This window comes from Alternaria postmessia, assembly GCF_024291825.1.
Source record: "Alternaria postmessia strain BMP 2775 chromosome Unknown scaffold_5, whole genome shotgun sequence".
Classification (NCBI taxonomy): domain Eukaryota; kingdom Fungi; phylum Ascomycota; class Dothideomycetes; order Pleosporales; family Pleosporaceae; genus Alternaria; species Alternaria postmessia.
The window spans coordinates 519,769-544,375 of record NW_026260078.1 but is presented as its reverse complement, the minus strand read 5'-3'; the positions used below and the strand labels follow the sequence as shown (position 1 = coordinate 544,375).

At 52.7% G+C, this 24,607-nt stretch overlaps 8 protein-coding genes across 8 annotated transcripts; 6 read left to right on the top strand and 2 right to left on the bottom strand.

The window, feature by feature from the left end:
- Positions 1-284: 284 nt before the first annotated feature.
- J4E82_001451 (uncharacterized protein) lies at positions 285-1,181 on the top strand (the record flags this gene model as incomplete). The annotated part of the gene is made up of 1 exon (XM_051727764.1): positions 285-1,181. The coding sequence occupies one exon, from the start codon at positions 285-287 to the stop codon at positions 1,179-1,181; it is 897 nt and encodes a 298-aa protein (XP_051592609.1).
- Positions 1,182-2,553: 1,372 nt separating this feature from the next.
- On the top strand, positions 2,554-2,976 carry J4E82_001450 (uncharacterized protein; the record flags this gene model as incomplete). The annotated part of the gene is made up of 2 exons (XM_051727763.1): positions 2,554-2,838; positions 2,902-2,976. 2 exons carry the CDS (start codon positions 2,554-2,556, stop codon positions 2,974-2,976), a joined length of 360 nt encoding a protein of 119 aa, XP_051592608.1.
- Positions 2,977-4,050: 1,074 nt separating this feature from the next.
- J4E82_001449 (uncharacterized protein) lies at positions 4,051-4,466 on the bottom strand (the record flags this gene model as incomplete). The annotated part of the gene is made up of 2 exons (XM_051727762.1): positions 4,051-4,340; positions 4,394-4,466. 2 exons carry the CDS (start codon positions 4,464-4,466, stop codon positions 4,051-4,053), a joined length of 363 nt encoding a protein of 120 aa, XP_051592607.1.
- A 604-nt stretch (positions 4,467-5,070) lies between these two features.
- On the top strand, positions 5,071-5,948 carry J4E82_001448 (uncharacterized protein; the record flags this gene model as incomplete). The annotated part of the gene is made up of 2 exons (XM_051727761.1): positions 5,071-5,537; positions 5,585-5,948. The coding sequence occupies 2 exons, from the start codon at positions 5,071-5,073 to the stop codon at positions 5,946-5,948; spliced, it is 831 nt and encodes a 276-aa protein (XP_051592606.1).
- Positions 5,949-6,501: 553 nt separating this feature from the next.
- Positions 6,502-8,361, top strand: J4E82_001447 (uncharacterized protein; the record flags this gene model as incomplete). Its single annotated transcript, XM_051727760.1, has 7 exons — positions 6,502-6,598; positions 6,647-7,241; positions 7,298-7,434; positions 7,498-7,634; positions 7,710-7,770; positions 7,831-7,979; positions 8,161-8,361. The coding sequence occupies 7 exons, from the start codon at positions 6,502-6,504 to the stop codon at positions 8,359-8,361; spliced, it is 1,377 nt and encodes a 458-aa protein (XP_051592605.1).
- Positions 8,362-11,309: 2,948 nt separating this feature from the next.
- Positions 11,310-12,929, top strand: J4E82_001446 (uncharacterized protein; the record flags this gene model as incomplete). Its single annotated transcript, XM_051727759.1, has 2 exons — positions 11,310-11,646; positions 11,698-12,929. The coding sequence occupies 2 exons, from the start codon at positions 11,310-11,312 to the stop codon at positions 12,927-12,929; spliced, it is 1,569 nt and encodes a 522-aa protein (XP_051592604.1).
- A 3,859-nt stretch (positions 12,930-16,788) lies between these two features.
- J4E82_001445 (uncharacterized protein) lies at positions 16,789-19,737 on the top strand (the record flags this gene model as incomplete). Its single annotated transcript, XM_051727758.1, has 1 exon — positions 16,789-19,737. The coding sequence occupies one exon, from the start codon at positions 16,789-16,791 to the stop codon at positions 19,735-19,737; it is 2,949 nt and encodes a 982-aa protein (XP_051592603.1).
- Positions 19,738-20,659: 922 nt separating this feature from the next.
- J4E82_001444 (uncharacterized protein) lies at positions 20,660-22,106 on the bottom strand (the record flags this gene model as incomplete). The annotated part of the gene is made up of 4 exons (XM_051727757.1): positions 20,660-21,035; positions 21,120-21,452; positions 21,750-21,971; positions 22,057-22,106. 4 exons carry the CDS (start codon positions 22,104-22,106, stop codon positions 20,660-20,662), a joined length of 981 nt encoding a protein of 326 aa, XP_051592602.1.
- Positions 22,107-24,607: the final 2,501 nt, after the last annotated feature.

Here is a 24,607-nt window from a genome sequence, read left to right as displayed (position 1 = left end):
TCACTAACCCACACCATCACCCACACTCTTTCTATATTTCAAGCTGCTCCCTCTTCCTGTAACACTCATTCTGCAGGCTCGAGGTCTTCTTGTTCATTCATTCACTCCCTCAAGACATTTTTGTCTACAACTGTCATTCCTGACACCAACCATTGTCAACGCGACAACCCACAACTCACTTACCACTCCTTTGAACTGCTAGTCGGTTCAGTCATTTCCTGCAAACCTCACACCAACATCTATAGCACCACTCTCTCAGCTATCCAACAATACCAACCGTCAAAATGAAGGCATCTGCTGTCCTCGCTACTCTCCTTTTCGGCTCCTACGCCGTTGCTGCGCCCTTCGACAGGCGCGCGCTCGTCTACAAGACTGAGGTCGTCACTGAGACCGTGGTTGTCTACACCACCGTCTGGGATGACGAGCCAGTTGCCCAGGCTACTACCAGTGCTGGCGAGTTCTACGAGAAACCCAGCAAGCCATCCACCACCAGCACTGCCGTACTTGCACCCACTTCTTCGGTTGTGGCCTCTCCCCCAGCTGCACCTTCAAAGGCTGCTCCTACCACCTCCAAGGCTGCCCCAGCCTACACTCCTGTTGTTCCTGAGGAGCCTTCAAGCGTCTACACTCCTGTAGAAACTCCTACTTCAGTCTACACTCCCGTTCCCACTACTCCCGCCCCAGCCCCAGAGAGCTCTTACGTAGCACCTGCTCCCAAGCCTGAGCCCACTACCACCGCAGTCACTTCTGCCGCCCCTGAGCCTGTCTACTCTCAGGCTGCTGCTCCCTCAAGCGCTGCGCCTAGCTACCCTACCACCGGCGGCACCTCCTCTGGTACGTCGTTCCAGGATGTAGAGATCACCATCTACGACAACACTGGTGCTGCTGGCGCTTGCGGTGAGGCTCTTACCGATGACATGCCTGTCGTTGCCATTGCTCAGGGCGCTTGGAACGCCCAGGGAGGAACCACGCACGACGTCATGACCGGCGCATCAACCAACCCGTGGTGCGGAAAGGAGATTGAGATTGAGTTCCAAGGCAAGACTGCCAACGCTAAGATCATGGATCTTTGCCCTGGCTGCGTGAACGAATACGACATCGATCTCTCCCATGCTGTCTGGAAGGACCTTGGCCTGACCGAGATCACCCGTTACAATGGCGTCAACTGGAAGATCGTCTAAGCGTCTACTTCAATCATACCACGATCCATATACCCAAGATTCTGATATCTCGCTAGCGCAGGCAGGGTCAGCGCTTTGCACGACCATGTTACGACTCATTTTTTACGCATCAGGCAGGGACCGGTGATTGGAGTATACGGAAGGAAAACCGTTTTGTTGCGGTTCTTGTTCAGCTTTTCTCTTCTAGATCTCGCTCTACTTGTCGCAACGCAGATCCCATGCTGTATTTGGGGATGTTTTGCTAAGCAGAGTGTCCATCCACACTCTTCTTGTCACTCGTTGATTATAGCAGGCTTGTCCAGCTTTTCTTTCGCTTCGCTGTATAAGACTTAGGGCTGGTGCATGGGACAACATCTTAGATACCCATGCAAGTTGGATACTGGAAGTTCCTAGCTACCAAAAGAAAATACATAGCGCATCGCGCAATTTCAAAATCACTCTTCTCTGTCTTCTGTGAATTGCTATACGTTTCGTATCGCTATTTGTGCAGGTTTTCATTCAGGTACATCACTTCTCACGCTTGCAATCAGGCGCCTAATACGAGGCCCTCCCTACCGATACGAGCTGAGCTATTAACGAACGCGCAAGCACTCGACTCATGCTGCCGCGGCAATATGGCTGCGCCTCATGTCTACAGCCACCGTGCGTACTTTTTCCAAAAAAGAATACGCCGAATCCTCCGAAAATACTACCTTACGCCTCAGCACCTGCTGCCATCATCCCTCTACCATACCTCATGAGTAAGTAACTCAGCCACAGCTTTAGATACAGTCCTTCTCGGACTCCATCCTCCCCCCTAAATAATAGGGGCTTACGTTCGACAGTGGAAACTGTGCCGTAAGTCACACACCAAAAACCGACTGAAGGCCCGACGTCGAAACAAAGCTTGCAGTTCGTTTCAAAATGAACCAAGCTGTGGTGTGCGACGTGTGTACCCCTTGGTAATTTCCATGAAGGGCCGGGGAAGAAAGGGTCTAGCATGGGGTGGCCGTGCTGTCGCATGCTCCACATGTTGGCTGTTTCATTTGTGAACACTATAATTCTCTTTGTGTAGCCTGGAATTTGTGAGCGTAGTGCAGTCTACCAAATCCAAGCATTGGATCTTGTGCGTCTCCAAGTCTCAGAATGTTGTGCGGGAAACTGGGGATGCCGATCATGTAGGGATATTGGGGATGAGCAATTACTGCAACTTCTCCTTTCAAAGTTCCAGTAAGAATGACATCATCATGATCATTAACCAACACCACGACGATCAACAATAAAGAATAGAGATGAAAACTGCTTGTGATGACAGCCAACAACCGAAAAAAAAGCATTACAATTCTTTTGAGAGCTTAGCCCATAACACGGATATCACAGCAACTTATCTAATATGGCGAATCGACTCTCCCATTCCCTCAATGAGATTGAATCTCACACTCCCGTCATCAAGGCGCAAGCTACCGAGAACGATGTTGCCTCCAAGAATGGCGAGCAGATTGAAGAAGGTGACCACGTGTATACGAGGATAAGGGGTGGAAGGCACGAGGGGAACGTAAGCGCTCATCGATCCGACTCCACGACTTCGTTACCCAACAATCAACAACAAGGAAAGGTTAACAAGATCGTGACGGACCAAGAGGAGGCTGATGCAGAAGATGTAAAGCATCCGCCAAAGGTACACTCTTATGGTTTGCGGAAAGAGGAGCAGAGATATTGAGATGCTGACTTGGTTGACTAGGTACTATTTACGGACCAGAAGGGGAAAGATGTAGCGCACAATCCAGGTACACTTGATGTCACAGATAGAGCCTGATGGATACTTGTTCTCTCAAGCCAAGTCGATATCAGCAGGAAGTACGGGACAGAGATGTGACTTTCCATGTATACTGGACTACAGCAAACGACCGGAATGGGAGGCAAAGCCAATTGAATTCAATACATTATGATATTCATATTGCAAATCGAACCTCCTAACTTACAAACCGTTCAGCAGCATCTGCCAGTATCACTCCTTCGCGTCTGCACAATGTTTACCCGCCGACCCAAACTTAACCTCTCAGCCCACACTCAACAGGCGCATCTTTTAACCGCCGGAAGAGCCTGCATTCCACAGCTCATGCGCTTACCTACCGGAACAGGTATTTTTATTCATGCAACCGGGTGTGAGTTTTACCAGCACTCATCCGGTGGTCAAAAGAAAGTTTTGACTCTGGTATGTGGGAAGAAGTGTGCCTTATCTGACGTATCTCACGTGTTGCGCACGTGCTAACATAGGAAAGCACGTGGAAGGCATGTGTTGGCGAGCCGAGGCTGCCAGCTGGCGAAGTGGGATGGTGGATTGCTCCGAAGAGTCTCCGAAGGGCTCCGGGTTAGCCGCGAACAAAAGGAACGACATTGTTCATGCATCTCTATTGATCGCGCGGGGGCGCTGGAGCATGTAGCCCGTGAGTGATGTTTTGGTGGGGTATTCATGATCGGCTACATGTGGAAGACAAGTAATGATGGAGGCATGCGACACGAAGCTAAGCGTGCAAATTGGAGCTTGAGAGTATGTGAATGTTGTCAATGCTTGTTGAATTTGTCTCGAATTACAAATGTGGTAATCCATTTCCCCGTACAGTGATTCTCGTACAGTCCCAGCCAAAGGGCAGCCTTCCAAATCTTCATCTCATCCCGAGTATCGATCTTGATGGGTATAGAACGAAAGTAATCCCAGTACTTGTCGCTTCATCGCTTTTGTCGCAAATTCTCGTGTCCAAACCTCATAAAGCAGATCATCGCAGTCCCTTTCCCGTGCGCCTCGAGGCGCGTGTGTGTAAGTATGTACAGCAGGTCATCCGGCACGTCCGGCTTCTATCTTAACGTCGCGTCATGATGCTTTCTGGATTTAAGCAAACGCGCTGGCACCACCGGACTCGAGCAGTTCCATCTCAGCCTGTGTCCATGACAGGTTCTGGAAGCGTGCAGGCAGCTCAGAGCGATCGAAGTACAAGCCCTTTCCTGCCTCAATGGGGCCAAGGTCCCTGCCAGATGCACCGCCAATGTGGCCGCCAACAAAGGCGCTGGGAATGTGGTTGAGCGGGCCGTGCTGTTGTGCCTTCTGTCGGTAGGATTTGAAAGATGAGGGAAGCTCGCTCATGGGAGAGGCAGGGTGGACGTGCGGGGTGTGGTCAACCTCTGAAACGCCATGTTAGATGTGCGGTCGAGCAAGATGCGACGGTTAAACGTACTCTGAGGGGTGCTGCGCTTTCCCAGAAAGCGGATCATGGGCTGGCGATGAGCGAGAGCCCTTGTTGCGTTCATTTTGTGATGAGGTGATGCGGGGGTTGCGGGTGGTAGTATCAAGTGCAGGTTGCGACGGGGCGCGAGGTAGTGAAAAGCTTGCACGGGAGTGTTGGATGGATTGCTTGCGCAAGAAGAGCGAAGAAGGCGACAAAAGTGCAGTGGACGACTTGTTGGGGAATTGGTGTTGGTGAGTGGTGGAGGGGAGCCGGAAGTGACAATGGAGATAAATCTTATTTCTGGCGGCAGCAATGCAATCGCCGAGGCCCTGAGGATTGCAAACTAATCCCACCCGCACGCCAACGGCCTCTGGCCACGCTCGAACGACTGTCAGTTCAAGTCATGCGCGCCGTGTATTTCTAAGCCATTTGCAGCAAGCCGGGCAGTTCAGCGCGGTGTTTGTGGGCCTTCCACGCAACACTTGGAGGTGTTCTTTCACTTTTCAGGCCATAGCTTCCCGTCGCGCAATCCAGGCGGCTGTCTTTTCTGCTCCCGCACCAATTAGAGACGCTGCACACGCCGCCCGCCTTATCGAACCCCACGAGCTTCTCCGCATCCTGACCAGCGGATATTGCATATTGATATTCGTTCCTCCGACTGCGGTGCGGACCCGACTTTGCTCACCATGCACGAGTTGAGCCTCTACGGCCAGGTCACCTTTGCGCGCTATGAGCAGGTGCTGAACATTCTGGCTGGGGTTGCTGCCATGCAGCCCCAACGTGTTTTCGAGCGCAACATTATCTACAAGCCTACGCGCGAGCCGGAGGAGCCCGGCTCGAATCTTGGCCGTCGCGGCGGCACCCAGACTGTCGCGCAGAAGCAGGCCAAACAAGCTGCTCCTGTTGTTCTCTACCATACCCGCCTGGTCCAGAAGCTGTCTGAAGACGACTTTGCAGCTGAAGACGGCCTGCCCGAGGAGAGCACAAAGACCTTGTCTGCTGACGTACAAGACGGAGAGGAGCCAGCATGGTCGTTTGTCTTCCGAGACGTACCGGATACTGGGGACAGAGGTGTCTCAATCCGCTTCACCAACACCACTGACTTGCTGTCTGGCGACCCACATGCTTTCATGATCGCCTCAGGGCCCAATCAGTGAGATCTTCTCTCCATGCGTGCCTTCACCTCTAACAACAGTGCAGGTTCGTGACTGAGTTCTACGTCGAAGGCTACCGTTTTGTGCACGGCAATGTCGTTATATTTCTCTACCGCATCCTCCACGAGCCCGGCATACGCAATGTCCAGAAGGCCCCCAAGGCCACACTACCGACATGGAACGGGCTGAAGCTGCTTGATCCAAGCGGTGTTTACACGCTCCAGTCTACCGTCCGCATCGAAGACTTTAACAACGCAGCTGTACTGGAGGCAGGCGTGAATGAGCTGAAGAGATTCCAGACGCAAATGAAGGGCTGTGTGAACCTGGCTTTGCCAGATCGACTTGCACTGGATCCCCGCGTCAAGTACAAAGCTCCGACAGTCCCTGCCACCCAAGCGCGACCTCGATGAAGACTGCTCTCATACTAACAGAGAGCAATGGGAAGCGGAAGGGAGGTTTTAGGCTAGGAATCGTCATGTCAGCCTCCAAAGGCTATAGAGGCAAAGTATCAAGTTCAGCTCTCTAGGAGTGTCAGCGAGTGCCAACGAACCAACATATCATGTTGGTAGAGAGACGATAAAGATCGGAACAAGTCCGTTCGCTGGGTCAGGACGCTGAGGGGTTTGGTCTTTTGCAGTGCATCTGGCTCCAGATAAGTAGGATGAGTGCCGTCTGCTGATGTGCATCATCCGGGCCAGCTTGCGTATAAACCTCCAGCGTAGATTCAAAACGGTAGGCCGTATTTTTAAGAACATTGAAAGCGTCTGTGGTGAAACGTCTGTGACCAATACGTGTATGCGATGCCCTCATGTAAGGGAAGCTTAGTTCAAGCACGTGCTAGCGCGAGGTCGCGTTCCGCGCTGCGAGGAAAGCGCAAGCGAGCAACCTCACAAACATTGCTTTGTCAACAGAGATCATCTTCCATTGCCATGCACTAGTATTGGCAACGATACAGACTGCAAAATGACTGTTCGACCCGGTTTAAGCAAGCGGCCAAGCTCCAACAGCAAAGACGTGTCGCCACCCCCGCCGAAGCGGCGGCAGCAGTCAGCCACAACAAGTTCGTCACTCGTCGCAGGGTGTGGGAATATTCGCTGACCTGAATCAGGCAAGGCAGTCGCCAATTTCTTCACACCAGCTTCGAAGAAAGAGCCAGAGAAGATGGTATGGCGGATTGTCAAAGACAGCTTGCTGGTTGGTCGCTTCAACCTAGGCGCGCAGTCAGCCACGCAGGGCAAGCGCAGAGTAGCAGCCTTTGACTTTGACTCAACCTTGATTACAACTGCGTCTGGAAAGACTTTTAGTCGTGATGCAAGCGATTGGAAGTGGTGGGATAGTAGCGTTCCAGGACGATTGAAAGAGTTGCATGCAGACGGCTTCCTTGTCGCTATCATCAGCAATCAAGGTGGCATCAGTCTGAGACCTGATCCGAAGACCGTAAAATCTGATCAGAAGCGACTGGCGGACTTCAAGACCAAGGTAACAGCAGTCTTCAACCAGCTCGACTTTCCTATATCGATATATGCTGCGACAAGTCGTGACCAGTATAGGAAGCCCAGGACCGGGATGTGGAACGAACTGCTAGAAGACTACGATATCGAGAATGCAGAATCTGTCGACCTAGAGAACTCAGTATTCGTTGGGGATGCTGGTGGTCGCGAGGCAGTGGCTGGCGGCGTAAAGGACCACTCGTGTGTCGACAGGTTCGTGAAGATCCCGAATGATGCCTTGGCAACCAGAAATAACCAAGTCTATGTAGAGATTTTGCTGCTAATCTCGGTATACCGTTCCATACGCCAGAAGAGTACTTCCGCCATGAGGATCCACGGCCATTCGTTAGGGCTTTCGAGCCGATGGCCTACATGCAAGAGCGGGCTGAAGGCTCAACAACTGCACGTAAGTATGATATCCAACCTCTCATACACCACACTTCTACAGATGTGCTAACTTTAGTTGCAGTAAACACTTTTACACCACCGGTAACCCCCGAGATCGTCATGTTCTGCGGTAGCCCCGGTTCAGGTAAATCATCGTTTTATTGGAAACATCTGCAGCCATTCGGTTACGGCCGCGTTAACCAAGACATTTTGAAGACTGTGAGTTGCTGACTGATCTGTCTCTGCGCAAATGTTGTGCAACCATTCAATACCTTGAGTAACATTTTGAAACAGCGCGAGAAGTGTGTAAAGGCTGCTACTGCACTCATCATAGAAGGCACGAGCGTAGCTATTGGTAGGTTTATGTTGATCCGGGGCTCCAATACATTCCGCATACTCAGCTAACTTGTTAAAGATAACACCAATGCCGATCCAGAAACACGAGCCGTGTGGATTACATTGGCGCAGAAGCTGAAAGTTCCCATTCGATGCGTACTCTTCACGGCCACGCCAAAGCTGTGTGAGCACAATGATACGTTCCGCGCACTGAATATTGGTCCAGAAGTAAGTTTACCCGCTAAGCAACCTCCCGTGCGTGCGTGCCGGAAGCTGCACTTTGCTCATTACTCCAAACTCACTCTCACGCTATCCGATGTGGAGATTGGTTGTGCGGGATGTCCAAGATTCTCAGAATCCCATTACTACACGGGAAACGCTCATGCTAACATCCGATGCCCACTAAAAGACGAACCGTGAATCTCGTACTATCCTGCCACACGCTGCATTCAGTGGCTTCGCTTCCAGATACCGCGAACCTAAGCTTTCGGAAGGCTTTGTAGACATAATCAAAACCAATTTCCAGGTACGTGTAACCCAAGACATTCCGCGTCGACTGGGCTACAGAGATGCAACATGGACTGACTGGAGCATGCATGGTGTAGTTTGAAGGCTCCGAGGAGCAGAGACTGCTATGGAGCAAATACTGGATCTGATCTGCAAGTATTTGGACGTGCAAGAGCGAAGCAAACGCGAAGCGTGAGGAGTGGGAGCGTTCCCGACGCCCGTGTACTGGCCGTTATGACGACTTGAATACACTTCTTCGAGCGTTCCTGCGTGGATAGAAAGTCCGAAATGCTATGATTGGGCGGAAAGAGAATGTTGGTGAGGGGCCGTCCCCCGAGCGAGGGTTCGCAGCTCTAGCCTACGCCTTTTTTCTTTTCTACGCCGTTGGGCGTATGGCTTCCAGACTAATCGAAAACGGCAGTTCGCGCACACAAATTCTTGTTTACGACCAGATTTTACTTCCTTTTCTTCCAACTTTATGTAGGAATACCATGATCTTACATTCAGATCGCTGCAATGATACTCCGTACTTCCGACATGAAGAAAGCGCGCAACAGCATTGACACGAAGAATTATTACATCATAGATTCTACAACATGGTATGCCGATTCGCTTGAAGCATCTGGCTACCCTGATCCCCGTAGATGGATTTCTGATCCGTTATTACCCCCATGCCTCATGCCCAAGCCGCGGCATTCGGCGGTCGGTGGAGTGCCACGTTAGTCTAGGAAATCATCCGGTGAAATTGAGAGATCAGCAACACCAGACCGGTCTCGACCAAATCCTGCAACAGGCCGTCGGAACGATTGCGCGCTCCTCCTTTGCAGAGCAGTTCAATTTGGAAAAATGCAGAGTGCTTGGAGGACAACGAAGCGCGCGCGCATTCCAATGTGAGCCGCCACGTGGTTCTCAGGTACACGCAAATTTTTCGGGCGCGGGAATTGCTTCTTTCGCGTCCAGTCAGCTTTAAGACTGAACTGGCTGTTCTTCATGCACGTTGAGCGTTGCCGGTCGGTGTGGATGGGTGGGCTGGCAACGGTATTCTCCCGCTTCTGCATGTCCGTGCCGCCCAGTCGACTGGCCAAGGAGACAGACGAGCGAAGAAGGCGGGGCGCCTGCCGACCTCAGACCGGAACTGACTGCTTTTTCGCCCTGTCGTCATGCTGCCAGGTCCCGGGAGCCTGGAACGGTAAGGTCTTGCTCCGATTTTTCTTCTGCTGGGCTCGATCGCATGAGGCACAGCACGGCGATCAAACCGCGCGATCCTCTTTCACCTTGCTGACACAGCATCAAGAGCCGTGAGACAGGTGACGACGAGGACACTGGAAACGATGCAAAAAGATACGGGCGGACGTTTAGATAGACAATGCGCTGGCGGTGTGAGGCTTGCTCAGCGTGCGAACAGGGAGTTTTGCCCAGCGAGAATAAGGCGCCGGGGAGAAGGAAAAGAGGATAGTGCGCCAGGGGTATGAACGCCAATCAGCAACGGCTCAACGGTCTAGCGCTTCCAACAAGTTCCCCGATTTGTCTGCAAGTTCGCTGGCTTGCTGATATTTTGGCTGGGCTGAAAGGTTGTCCCAACCTCGTCTGGGAAAGTTCCGGCATGTTGTCAGGTACCGCCCACGCGAGGTCATGTTGTCGCGCCCTGTTTCGTCTCAGCGTGATGCGATCGACCACTTGACTCGTCAATGAGGCATAATGTTTGAAACACGGACTCTACGGACCAGTCAGTGTTTTGAAGATCGTGAGGCTTTGGTGTTTGTTTGTTTTCACGGTTGCCTTTCACAGCCCCCTTGATGCATTCATGCGATTCAGAATGGGCCAATCGGTGCATGGGGGATGACACGGGACAGAAGCGGGAGAAACGACATGGACTTCGCTAGAACATGCTTGTCGATGTCACTGCTGCGAGACGGCAAAAGGCCAGAAGAACGGCGCAAGAAGTAACGTGGAAAGGTTGAAGGGCGCGGCGAACTAGGCCTGTTCCCTCGCACCGCCTGATAGACGAGTCTGTCAAGTGGCAGCCACGGTTGCGCTCACAGTAGTTGAGTGGTAGACAGCGGATGACAACCACAGCGCTGGTAGTACAGCACTTTGTAAAGGCACCGCTCAACACCACAGCTCGGCGATCGGTCAAGGCTCGTGAAGACGATGTGATCCAACGCCTGTTCCTGCATCGTGTCCTCAGAAGCTTTTCTCACGACGACAGAAAGTTTGGAGTGCGTGAGTGGGAACAGCCAGGGATAATTTGTTGCGCCTCCACCAACGACATATCGCATAATTAGGTTGGGCAGGTGAAAATTCAACACCGAGGCAGGCCCCGTACTGTTGAGTAGGGTTTGAATCAAGCCACCTGCTGTGCTCAAGCTGTAGCGACACGGACGTTGTGGTCTAAACGGCGGCTCGAAGGCTGGGGGACCTTGAAGCGACGGCGCCCTGGCGTGCTCTCTGCACGGAGACTGCCCAGGGCTGCTGTGAGTGTCACGGCCTCGTCTACCGGGCTATCTGAGTCGCGCGGAACGCAGTCGACATGCCGGAGCCGCTATGCCTAGTCAAGGTGGTTGCAAAGTTTGGCTTGAAGCCGTGCGCCTGCCCACACAGAAGTGGTCTACTATCCCACACCCGTCAACACCGCCCGTTTCTCTTGGAATTCCACGTCAGTCCTCTGCCACTCTCTCGCCATTTCAGTCGTCGCCTTATCGCTGCGCTGTCTCTCGCTTGCACTCGCAAAACCTGATCCAGTCTGACCAACTCTCGCGCACCAGTCATCTCCACCTTTACCACCTCGGCAGCCCACCCACGCTCACGTGCCGTCCGCATTAGGCGCTGGCCTTCCCTGGAGACGCCTTTGCTGCAGCATAAACACGCCGAACAGTACATACGTACATACGTGGTCGGCTATCGTGGCATCCTCTCCAACTTCGCCCGACCGCCTCTCCATCCCAAAGCAGCGCGCCGTAACCCCGACGTGCTGGCTGCACTTGGGTATGTGATCCTGGTAACTCGCGCGCCATTCACGTCACATCCCGACCGCCAAAAGAACCAACAACTATGCACGACCTTAAACCCCTCCAGCTTCCCAAGCTTGTTGCAGCCCGCAAGTCTTCCAAAAGCTCACTCAACATGTACGACGACCCGACTGCATCGATTTATTCCAATGCCGACTCGGGTTTCTACTCGGCTTCGGAATGCTCGACACCGCCAACGCCAAGTCAATACACGCGAGGTCACTTTCGCTTTCCCAGCTCGGCTTCGTCACTGTCATCGAGCCCGCCCACCTACGAGCCCACCGAGCCTCCCAACAGCTCAGGCAAGCTACCCAAGCTTACCGAAGAGCCTCTTGAGCGTGAGTACGACTACGGTAGCGAAGATCCGTACCGTTGCTCTTGTAAGTTGCAATGTGAATGCCCCCATGTTTTCTATACTGATGCATTTCCAGGCGACGCCGGCGGTACCTATGGCCACGCGCAAGACTGCAGGATATCCAGAGCCTACGAGCCCCAGGACGAGTACTTCACTACCTGCGACTCGGAACTGCGACTGGCCAAGCGACGAAGGTCCTTGGAAGCATCCGCGCACAGCATCGCCGGCAAGCTCGAGAGGCGTTTTCCCTCGCTGTCGCGCAAAGTGCGCGATCGCAGCTCGACTCTCAGCAAAGTTTCACGCAGCGCTACCCCCTCAAGAGTACCTTCTACTCGATCCTCATCGCTCGCTGGCTCAATTTACCATGTCTCGACCGTCGATCTCCCAGAGGACTACGTGTCGCCAACCTCTACACCAGCCCTCACAAGCAGGGAGCATTTGAGTGATGATGCGCCTACGCCAATGGCCATCGACGTCAACAAGGCCAATGCCATGGAAATCGACCCCGAGGAGGTGGAGCGGGAGCGCTATGCCACGACGCCATTATTACCCCCATTGCTTGTGAACTGCCGGAACAACGACCTACCAGCATCTTCGCCCCTGCAGTCGCCAGCAGTTGCAGATGCGACTCAATCCATGGGCCCGACTCCAGCCGGCACCCCACCAATGCGCACTTACCCTACTCCTCCCCTCTCTTCCAAAACATCCTTTGCGTCGATCAGAGCACCAAATGCCGGATACATGGTCCCCTCATCCGACATTCCCCCTCTAATGCTCGCCAACCCACAGGACAAGTGGGCCATGGAGTTAGGCCATGCGAACTTCACCATCCTGCCAGAGCCTTATGTCCCTGAGGTCTGCACCGCAGCGTCTATTGAAGAACACCTTGCCGAATGGGCGCAAGCGCGGCGCAACTACGCAAAACATCAAGTGCGAACTGCGGAACACTACGGAGTGACATCCAGACACTATCTTCTTACCGAGCAAAAGTGGGCTGAAATCGATGCCGAATGGAAGAAGAACCACGATCTGGCCAAGTCACATGCGGCTGCTATCGGTCAAGAGCTCGCCCCGAGCTCACCCACGGAGCCAGGACCCCTTAGCAAGATGCCAACGCTACATGACCCTAAGAGCGAGGGCAAGTTCCCCAAACTCGGCGATGAGGACATTGTCGGCCCCATGCAACAGGCGGCCGCACTACTACCGAAAACACCTTCGCGCAAGCGTGCCTTTTTCAAGTTCCTAAGCGACCTACGGTTCCCTGGTACCTTCCTCCGTCGCTCCTCGGGTGGTGTCCGGGGCCACTAGACCCCATTCTGCGATAACGGAGAATCCTTTTCCTTTTCATCTTGTCGATAATTGCGTGCGATTAATATTTCTATCCTGCGCACAAACCTTGTACTCTTACTCCCCCTTGTGTTTTTTAGACCCAAGGGGCATGTTCTACGAAAGTGTACGACTGTATGACATAAGATCTCGGTCCATCATTGGAGCCACGACCATACGGCTCTTATCACAGAGTCACGAATTTCCTTTGTCGATACAACCATTATTAGAGAGGCTTTTCTTGTCTTGCGCAATACAGTGGTCTGTCTGCACTGCGCTTCCCTTCAATGGGATTACTGTTTGGTGTTTGGGCGGTCAAAAAAGGATGCAGGGGTTCTGCATCTGGCGATAAAAGCGAGCATCATCTCATCATCACGACATGATTCACGCAGCGGTGGCTCTTCAGCCAAATCTCTTTAGGTTCCAGTCTTTCCTTATGTTTCAAACCATTCTTGGTTTCGGCGGCTATACCTTTACTCGTCCTTGTCTGGGACTCGAGGGGGCAAGCGCAGTCGTGGGTCTTTGCTACCCTTTTGGCATTAGTAGGAGGAGAGATTAAGCTTCTTCGGATATGTTCAGTATTGATACTATATAATTGGTCTAAGAAGGTGGTACGAACGAGGCTGGGGAGGCTGAAGGTATGTGATACCAGAAGCTTTAGTTTAGCGTGTCCTCGAGAGAAGATACAATGAACGCTCGACGTCAAATGAATCATCAAGCCAAGCACATCATTCTCGTACAACTTCGACAATGCAACTGCCGCCCTCTTTCTTGTTGAGTGATAGTCATTATAGTCACTGCGCGTTTGCAGGAAGAAGGCAACCGGCAGCAAGCTGCACGCAAACAACTCCAACTCCGGGACAAGACATTACACCGCCAGCTCGGCACATGACGACGCAATCTCTCCTGCAAAGTCTCCGGCGCACAGTGATGTACAGCCTCGCACATTACACATCCATCTATTACGCCATTGAATCTGCACAAACAAGTCTCTTTCACTCTATTCGTAATATATATTTCCCAGTATCCTACACGGTCTCATTCTTCCTAACCCAACATAGCGATAACAGAACAATATCTAGAAGAACGCCATGTTTCGCGATTCCGGCGTGACAGATAACCCTTGAGGCAGTATGGATGGTGACTGGTTGGCTGGCTGGCTGGCCGTCTGTACGACATATGCAAATGTGCAAGCAATGCGGGCCGTCCATAATTCGCTGCGCTTGCTCGTTTCCGCCTTCCAAACTAGATGATGCTGTATCGCCATGGGAGCTTTTGCATGCGAAAGTGGGCGGGACCGATTGTACCACACACACACACACACACACACTTGTGCATGCGTAACAGTGGGGATCGTTGTTGGCTAGTTTTTGACCATCGTTGTGCAATGGAGAGAAACGAGTATCACCTATATTGATGGAAGCGAATGGTAAGGACGATAGGACAGTGGGATATGTGCAAATTTACTGGCGACTCAAAAGCGTCGCCTGTCAATCATGGAATGCAGTATGCTGGAATGCAGTGGCATCTTCCAGGCTGTGCATGTGCTCGGGTCCTCAGGTCTTCACATGCAAGGTCCTAGTCTGCGACCCGAATGCATCTTATTCTCTTCTCCCTGAAAACAACCGGCTACCAGTCGTGCGATCGTATATATCTGCTATAGGTAATTTAGATGCTGCGAAAGACTTTCCCTTCGGTTCAGGCATGTCCGAAATCGATCTTCGGTCTGGCGATGCAAGAAGCAGGTATGATGACGAACAGTGGTTGTCTACATGAGACATTGCATATGCGGTGAAGCAAAATCTCGGAAGATCGTGCATAAGAGAGGTAGGCGTATATGTGGGTCGTTCTATCTTGGGGACAAGATGGCTGTCAGCCTGGCAGATGCGACTTGGCTTCCGCTGAAGGCTGTGGTGTGAGTTAGCATCTCTAGTTAGCGATGCTGTCTGTCACTTGACACCCTTCTTCGAGGTTCTAAACCATTGTTGAGAAGATATGTAGGTAACCTGTCCTTCTCCACGCCAATCTACTACGTTGGGAAATATGTAGCGTGGTGACGCAACAGCATCACTACTGCAGTAGGAACAAGCTACGGCTCGTGCCGCATTGCATCGGCCCACGACATTCTTCACCGCAGTAGGTGTTCTCTGACAGCAGCAGCGGCAATGTGAATTATCTAGTCACATGTCCAAACTCTATTGATCTGACACTTCACCAAACACATCAGTTGGCGACCCTCCCTCACTCTCTCTTTCAATATCCAACATCTGCACATGCGCACCTTCTCTGTGATGGCCACCAGAAATACGATCATGTGTCAGTGCCGTCTTTTTATGGCCCCAGTCGGACGGCACTTGCATAACACGACATAGCACTCATCCTTCCTCCAACACATGCCTCAACACAACGGTCGTGTAAACGCCATCGATGTCGGTTCCAAGACCCCGGATTCAACAGAATTCGGGCCTTTCCGCAGGCGTAGGCGAGCAAGGGTGGATCCGCAGCTGCCTTCAATCGAACGATCCTTGAGATCATGCCACGCTTCCCCACTCGCTGCTCGAAGCCTCGTCAGATTGTGGGATGTGTCGTGTGACAGGGCTGAGACTTGTTGATCTGAGTGCGGGGTTGAGGATAAACAGGGTAGAGAGAATGTGTCTAGTGTGCGAGGCCTCTTAAAGAGTGGGCTGGCGTGGATCAGGACGAGGCGTAAATGACCGCTGTATCTCCTGCTCCTATATTACTCATGTGAGTCTACGTGCTCGTGCGAGCTTTTCATACCGTCCAGCGTACAGGTACTCGGCAGACAACAGATTCACTACATTTCATTGCTTCTTCTTGTCGTTTATTCAAGCTTAGTCATATCAATACAGTCGTTAGTCCCAATATCAGATTCCACCTTATGTGCCAGCAATTTCTTGCGCACATCGACTGAGTTGTTGACGGCAGGATAGTGTAGAGGTAGACTGCCGAGTGTTGTGGTGGGTTCTGGGTTAGCTTGCTCTTCCAACAACAATTCCATGGCCTCTTCCCAATTCGCTTGACATACTGCAACTAAGGCAGTTCCTCCAAGGACATGTTGACTATCTTTCTGTTCAGACAAGTTGGCTTCGAAGTGGAACTGTTTGGTCATGACTCGAGTCTGCCGCTGGATCTGTCCTGGGCGACGTAGTAGGTTTCGTGCACATTCTCGTAAGGCTTAGCATTCTTTACAAAACACGTGAATAGAGGCAATGCAGCACGAAGAGCTTGATGACGTAGCGGAGACGGGCGAGCATATGGTTTACTGGTACAGTGATGAAAGAGAAACATGAACAGTTCGGTCTAGGAGGCATAGAGAGGCCGACGGTAAGGCTTAGAGTGGAGGATTCTGGCGTGGGCGGTCGACGATCTTCGATGGACTTCTTTAGCTTCCGCGTCGAGGTCTTGGCGTCGACCGGTCAGCATGCGTAGGTGCATCGTCATGCGCTCCCCAGCCATCGACTACACCTTCTGCATGCGACAGATGCCGTCGCGCACACTTGCCCGACTACCATAACGACTGTGTAGACATCGCGCACGGTGCCCGCCATCGTCAGGCGCTGTTAGGGCGTTACAGCTTATCAATCAACCAAGCCATCCATCAATACAAGTCGTCGGCTGACCACGCTCCCCACGGACTTCTGCAGCCTTTCGTTCCTGTACATGTCTTTTACCCTTGCGCCAAGATAGTCGCCATTGCTATAGATACCCCGTCCGCTTGCGTCTGGTTACACTAAAAAGCACCACCAAGACCGTGCTTTGTTTCACATCTCAGGAAACACGCTCACTCCTGAGCCAGAGGGCGTCTTCGCATCCCTACACCATGTCGCTCACCGACTCGGAACTGGAGCTGGTCAGCTCGCAGCTGCAGCGGGAGAACGACGATATCCCCGAGGAGCCCGACATGATCCTCTCATCAGACGCCGAGAACGGCCAGTCGTTTGCTCCACCACCACGGATCGCTGCCCGCTTCTATCGCCATACAAGCAACCGTCGCAAGTCTTCGGCCACCTCGTCCCGCCGAAACTCGCTGTCCTCGACACATTCGCACACGTCCAATCGCTCGTTCCGCAACAGCTGTCAGAGCCACCATGTAGCCCAGCATCTCCGCCGTGCCTCTATACTCGAAGATCGCAAGGCAAGGCTAGCAGACCGGGCAGCGCATGCCGAGCAGGTCAGGCTACGTGCTGCCTTGGCCAAGGCTACCCCACGTGGTTCCAACAGTGAAGAGAGGGCGTTGGCAGCACAGCAGGCTCGTGAGAAACATCTGGCACAAGTAGCCGCTTCCTGTGCTGAGGAAGTGAGGAGGGCCAAGAAGATTGCCGAAGACATGAAAGAGCGCAAGGCCGCCGAGGAACGACGATACCGCACCGAGATGGAGGAGAAGCTAGCAGAAGCCGAGAAACGCAGACTGGAGTACAAGCGCAACCCCAGACGACCACGGACCGCAAGCTCGCCCCCCGCTGATATCAAGATACGGACCGAGCGCCCCATCGTGTCGACGGAAGATGCTGCCAAGAGGATCCAGGCTGCCTGGAGAGGCAAAGTTAGGAGCAATATTGTCACCGAATGGCTCCAGCTCGGTCTATCCATCGAGATGGTCCAAGAGACCAGTTTCGAAGTCATTACTGGCATGCTCGCAGATGAGAAGCTGCTCAGGACCACCGATAGAATCATGACACTGTTTGTGCTGCTTCCAGACGCAGATCCAGCCTCCCGCAGCGCTGCCGTCAGAACCTTCCTCTCCGCGTACCTCATCCTTGGACATCCCACACATGTTTTCAGTCGAGACGGCGATCAGGAACAGGATCTCATTACCAAAGCCAAGGACCTCGTCATCAGCTTCGAGTCTGCTCTGGCAAAACTAACAAAGCTCAACTCGTACACTCCCTCACCCACGCGTACAGAAACTGTACTGCTTGCTCATGGCGCGTTTGTTACCGCTTTCAATGACTGGAAAGCCCGCGACTCCTCCGCGCTTATCGAAACAATGGTAGCTTCATTTGTCAGTCTTGACGAAATATGGCAAAGTGTCAAAGATGCGACGGTCGATGAGGTTGCAAACGAGTACAGGAATGGCATCAGAGACAACCAGGCTATTCTACTTAGTAAAATCAAGAAGTTGGCGGGGCCTGACAAGGCTCTTACCTTGATCAGGAAGGCCATACGCGAAAGCCGAAGGTCAAGGCCAAAGAAGAGGCTCGCAGGAGACACTGTACGACCGCGTGTTGCAAGCGACTCAACACCAGAATCTCCGCTATCAGCCGATAGTGCGGCCAAGCAGGCTGAAGCTGCTTCAGAGCTTGCAGCTTCTGGTCAATCTGGGCTCCAAGATTCCACTGCTCAGGGCCACCAGGCACAGTCGCTGTCCAAGGTCTTCACGGTCGTGCCCGATAATCGCATTCTGGTTCACGAACTCTCTATTGACAAAGACTACCGCATCGATCCTTCGCCGACGGCTGACTTGCGCGATGCTCTCAACCGTGAGCTCTGCGACGCAATGCGGCGAGGGTTTGAAGAGGGTGACAGCACAAACTGGACTGCTGCCATGGCGGAGAACATACGGGGAAAGCTGCTGCGGCTTCTGAAACCTGGCAACTCAATGCACACACTCATTTCCGAGACTCTAGATCCGGAGCATATCAGCAGGCAGTGCAGTCAAGGCGTCTTCTCTTATGGGAAATTCTTCGATTTTATTGCTAGCATTCTTCCAAAGCTTTGCGCACCCTTTCGAGACACCGAAGTTCAGTTGCTTGCTGAGGAGCTGCAAGAGGAAGGTGAACTTTCAAGCATGATCGAGAAGCTCTTCAAGGTCCTTCATATCATCGATCTTTTGTCCTTGGACTACTCAAACTTCCTATTGATGAACGCCGCACCGACACTCGTCAAAGAGGCTGTTGGGTACGAGCAACGCATGTTCACTCAGGATCTGGAGGAAAACAACCTTACTCTCGACCGCACACGCAGATGGTGGCGCAGCGCAGCAGTCAACATGCATACCGAAGCTGACCGTCGTGACCCTTGGAGTCAGGCAAACCCCATCAATCGCCCTACAGCGCACAAGATTTACGCTCGTGGTCTTGTCGACCTCGCAATCGCTACGCCGCCACTGCGAAGCTCTGAGCTGCCGGAGACGCTCGAACTAGATCGTGCACGCATCTCCCGCATTCGTGAGGACGCACTTCGCATAACAACGATCGGGGGTATCTTGCTTACGGCAAAGAACCTACTCAAACGCGACGTGCGCGCGCAGTGGAAGTCTGAAGCCAACAAAATGTGGTTGGTGTTGAAGGAGAACGGATACATGTCAGACCCTTCTACTCCCTCGAAGATTTCTTCTCTTCTTGAGTCGTCTCGCAACATGCCACCGTCAACGCGCTCCCAGCTCTCCTCCACGATCACGCGTCTTCTTACGCAAGCTGAAGCTGGCAAGCTATCCGACCCTGTGATGAAGGTCTTGTTCCAAAGACTCAAGACTCATATCTTCAACCGGGTAAGCGCCAGCAGTTCTGGCGAGCGCGTCAAAGCTGCTAGCACCGCCACCGAAGGACTTGCTACTACTGGTCTGCCAGAGTTCGTGTCTCAAGTCGCGGATATCTGTGAACAGCTTGGCAAAGTTGGTGAAGTGGACCGCAAATGCCATGGCAAGTGGTATGAGGAAATTGCCGAGGAGATGGAGAGGCTAGGCCTTGAAGGAGGCGAAGAATTGACCAGGAGCTCGAGTGCTGATAGCGAGGCTGTCGTCTCGACGAGTTCTGATTCTTCTGTGTAAGATAGACGGGTAATAGCAGGGAAGCTGTAATGCTGATGCATGGGGACGATCACTGGCGTTTTCGTTTCCTTTTATTCTTCTTGGCTCGGACACGCAGCCTGTTCGTTTCTTAGTATTATATTGACATACTGTCGTTTACTGCATGGCGCTGTGGTGTTCATTGCTTCAGGTCGGGGATGGGGTTATGGGTTATGAGCATACACGAATCACTCTTGGTTCATCGTTCTTCGAGTTACAACGTACACTATTTCAGGCGGTTTGATTGCTCAAATCAATGCATATGACTTTTTTTACACTTCAATCACCTCTACTCATCCGTCTGCGTACAAACCACTTTGTGATTGTAATAGTGTCTCAGTCGACGTTAAAAGCGGTCATTATCAAGCGACAGACGGCTTAAGCCGCAAGACATTGCCACGGACTGAATGGGTCATATCAGCAAGGAAATTTGTTCAGCTTGAATAGCCGTGCGGTTTCAGAAGACTGGTAGGCTAGCCATGGGCGTAGTCTAGAATACTTGGCTGGAGGCTACGGGAACTAACGTATAGAGCAAAGGCATATACGGCTTAGTACTGTCTGTCTATTCGCTAGCTTTGTTGCACACAGATGCCGTCCGGGCGACGTACCCGTAATCTTCATCGTAGATTTAGTAGCGATAGGAGTGAGATAGATAGATTGGTAGCCGATACAGAGATCGATTGAGCTTACTGCCCCATCATGTGGTTACACGTCGGCTTGTAGTGTTCCCGAGCTGAGAGAATTCTTTACCATCTTTACCATCTTCCCTGTGGTGATGAAGTGACCGAGTGGATCGGAGGTATGTCCTTCTTGGGGGTTTGATAGGGCACGGGCCACCGAAGAAGCTAAATGTGAGCTGTCTTCTCCTCGCCGAGCTGATGTATAGCAACATCTTTCAAAGATCTTATAGGTTCTCCTTTGACTGAACTGCCCCTAACGGAGGCGGACCTGAAGCTCCCGGTGGACGCCGGATGCCAAAGTTTGCTTTCCTTGCTTCATCGATTCGACCTTTGGAAAGGCTGATACCGGGGACGACCCACTCTCCACAACTACACTGCATCCCCTGCCAGGCATACTTGCCTAAGTTGGTGTGGCATTTTGGACACTCCAGACGCCCTTCCAACTTGCCTTGTTCGAGCTCCGGGCGCATCCACGACAGGGGATCTAGGAAGTAGTGGGCACAGTTCTGCGATGGAGCTTTTTGAGCTTCTGCGTTCTGGTCGCTGACAGATGGGGTGGACCCATGCGGTAGTAGATATTGTGACGTCGCTAATGCTCGTCTGAAACTTTGTAAGCGCTGAGCAAGATGGGCGGCAACAGGCAGTATGGTGACATCAATCACGTCTTGCCACAACTCCACTTACCTGCATTTACGACATCTCAATTCGAAACCGGAAGATTCGTCGGCGACATGTTCGTCTTCGAAGCGAATCTTGTCCGCCTCTGGAGCTTGGCCACACGCGCGGCTCAGCTCGATTTCCCGTTGGTAAACCCATCGTTGATAGGCCGGGGTATCTTCGACGTTTTCAGGTGTCTGCATCTCACCGTATAGCTCCAGTTGTTTCATGAAGCCCTCGTTTGGTTCGCAGATGGATCGCGCTTGCCGAACGTGCGACAAAGCCTCCGACGGGCTGATGTTGTGCTCTTGCATCAAATAAGCGATGACGACGGTAGCCGATCGTGACTTGCCCATAGCACTAGAGAAGAGGTTGTGGTTGGCATATTGATACGAGTGGCTGAGAACAAATAGAGTGGCAACTGGGCGGTGTGTATCGGGGAAAAATCGCAGAAAACGGAAGGCGAAAAAAGACGAAAAACATGATGCAGGACGCGCGGAAAGCAAAATTGAGCTGCATGCATTGCATACCAGTGACGAGGCCTTGGGGCTGTTGTCGTTTGTGAAGATGGCAAAACTGCCAAGCAAGGCAATCGTCGGCGGCGATCCAAAGTTGTTGGATATGCAAGGCTTCAGCTTGACCAGGATGTTGACTTACCAATGCACCAAGACTCCGCCACCTCCCTTAAGCCCCTCCCGTATGAAGCGATTTGTGGCAGGGAAATGCTCCAATAGATTTTCGTCTTCGACATCGTCGACCTCCACCACCATGTGCTTGAAGGGGCCGAACAAGTCTTGATCTAGTGGTGTGCGCAATACCGACAAGACGTGCGTAATATTGGCTTGCTGGAGGGCCTCGCGCCGTCGTAGAGTGAACATGCTATGCAGCAATGGTTAGACAGTAGTCCGGTGACCCCAGACCTGAGCCATGGGGCAGATGCGAAACGATAGTCGACATTACGTACCCACCGATATACAGGTTCAAGTCCCCAGGGACTCTGTCGATGAGCGCCATGATAGGCGAAACGAGGTCTCCGAGAACAATCGGACGCCGGAGATGAGTGTACGGTGATCAACAATCCTAGAAGAAGCGCGCGTTGTTGAAGGTGTGAGAGAGATGGTCTAATTTTGACCGAGGGTTTCTGGTCGCGCGTGCCCGCCAAAATTGCGGACCATCAGTAATGACATCTGTCATCGAGTTTGTTATATCGGCAAAGACGAAAAAATGCAGCGCGTTTGAGCAGCTGCCGAGCATTCTATTCACCTTCAGAATTATTGGATCGACGGGTGTGACTCTACCCAAGGTTGCGGCCAAGAGTCACAGAGAGAGTACCATGAGCTTTAGAGACATCATGGAGCTAGCAGTTCGTAGCCTTATAGCTACACACACTATATTCCTTGCCCGCCCGTGCTGCCCCGTAGTTCATAGTTCCTAGTGAGACCCTTTGCAATAAGAACTGTCATCAAGAGAGTCATGTGTCGTTGCAGTAAGCGGTATTTTCCGCAAGACCGCGGAGCTACACACTATGGATCAGGGACTGCATACAATTAACATGGGTGAGTTTATAGTTTGAATCGAAGAATTCCAGTTGTACGAAGAGTTCCCGAGGCCGTCCGTTGCTGCGCCCCAAAGATGTCGAAGTTGCCCGGGCAGCCATGAATCTGGACAGCGGTCAATGAGAGCCATATGTTGTCTCGTGTCAGTGGTGTGGTGTTGCTTCCATCGTGAGACAAGCAATATTGCAGTCGTTACCGACAGCCAGAAATAGCGAATTGCTCGTACTCCCCGGTTGCTTGCAAGGCTATGATGGCGCCTCGTCCCGCATCTCGGCGAAGCGCATCAATGCTTTGGAAAACGGGTAGAGACGCGGTAGTTGCGAATTTCCGTGCATTCCATATCGCCGACTAGATGGAGAAGTCGCTGACATCACCCAAGACTTGCTGGTTCGCGCTGTCTCAAAGTGGCTGAACGACCGCTTACCTGACCACAAAGCAGGACCCACCTGCCGGTGAAAAAGCAACGTACCATGTAGGTACCACTGTTGGCCTCGCAGGTGTAGGTTCGGCCCCAATCCGATACCCCGGAGTAATACTCGTGTCGTCTGCAAGTTGCCGCTCGTGACAGCACGAGGTACCCTGGAATGGACCATGGACACAGCCCCATGGGAAACATGTGTAGGAGCAGATGGAGGGAGGTGTTTTTTTGGTCTGTACAACGAGTGTAGTTGCCAAAAATACCATGTCGGGGAGCAGGGAATGCGATATCTCAGACAGGCAGCCTGTGTCGCATTGGCTGCCGGAGATAGTGCACTGTGTGCATAGCGTGTACGCCCCGCCGTGGATTCGATTTGATGGCGGAGGGCTTGCCGCTCAGGATGCAGGTATACCTAGGCAGTGTGTAGGGCAGGCCAGCTTCCCGCCGCGATAGCGATCAGCAGATCAGCGTGGCATGGGAGAACAGCCGTGGCCGTCTCAGCCTGACTGATGATGGGTGACTACAGTTGATGGTGCAATCGATGGCGCTTGTAAGGCTGCAAGGAGCTTACTCTGTTGGAACTCCTCAGGCATCCGTGCGCACTGACTTCCGCTACCCGCACTCAAGTCTAACCCACACACGGTTGAATCTGACGCTGTGCCGTCTGCACCTCTCCCCCCAATCCCCATCGAGGCGAAGCGCAACGCTGCATTGTTGGACAATTTGGTCAGATTCCAGGCATGCAACCCTCGTCAGCCAGCGCGCCCACGCCGTCGGCATGCCTTCCAAGCCTGCCCTACCAGCCATCTCACCGTTGCACCGGCCTGACGTCCTGGCAGATCGGCTCTACTTGGTTTGCGTAATAATCGGCACACAGGGCAGCTGGACGAGCGGGCGCCAATCCTCGATTGATTATTCTTGGTCCGACTGAGCTCTATCCCACGCTGCTGGGAGTCGTCTGCCGTCACGAGCAATCTACTGCGAGTCGACCTGCCAGCGCTAATGGCAAGCCCTATGCACGAGATGAGGGTCGGGGCGTGGACCTTGAAGCTTCTCGAAAGCCAGAGCCCTGCTCCGACCGACTAAAGGGTTGCATCTACCCCTGCTGAGGTCTCCACTGCGCTCCGTGCCAGGAGCAACCAGGCATAACCAATCACCGACATTCAAGCTCATCCAGCGTAGTGCTTTATGCTAACCGCACTCCCCGGCGGAGGGCGTTTCTTCTGCTCCGTCTGTTGCTGTTGCTGCTGCTGCTATCCAGCGGTGCCTCTGTCCTGCAGACTCTCTGCCTCTCCGGATCACTGGACGCCGAGGGACGCTTCCTTCTCCCTTTTACTCCACCCGCCTTCACGCTAAGGGCCCTACCGCAGTCCCGCGTCGTCTTGTCCGCTGCCGTGTAGCAGGAACAGGCCTCTTCCGAACGACCTGACGACTTCACTCGTTGCATTGCTCGCACCATACTGGTTTTATGACGACTAGTCCCGGGCGAAAAGAAGCAATATCATTTTTGTGGCGGTGCTGGCCAGAACCCTTCCGTTCAG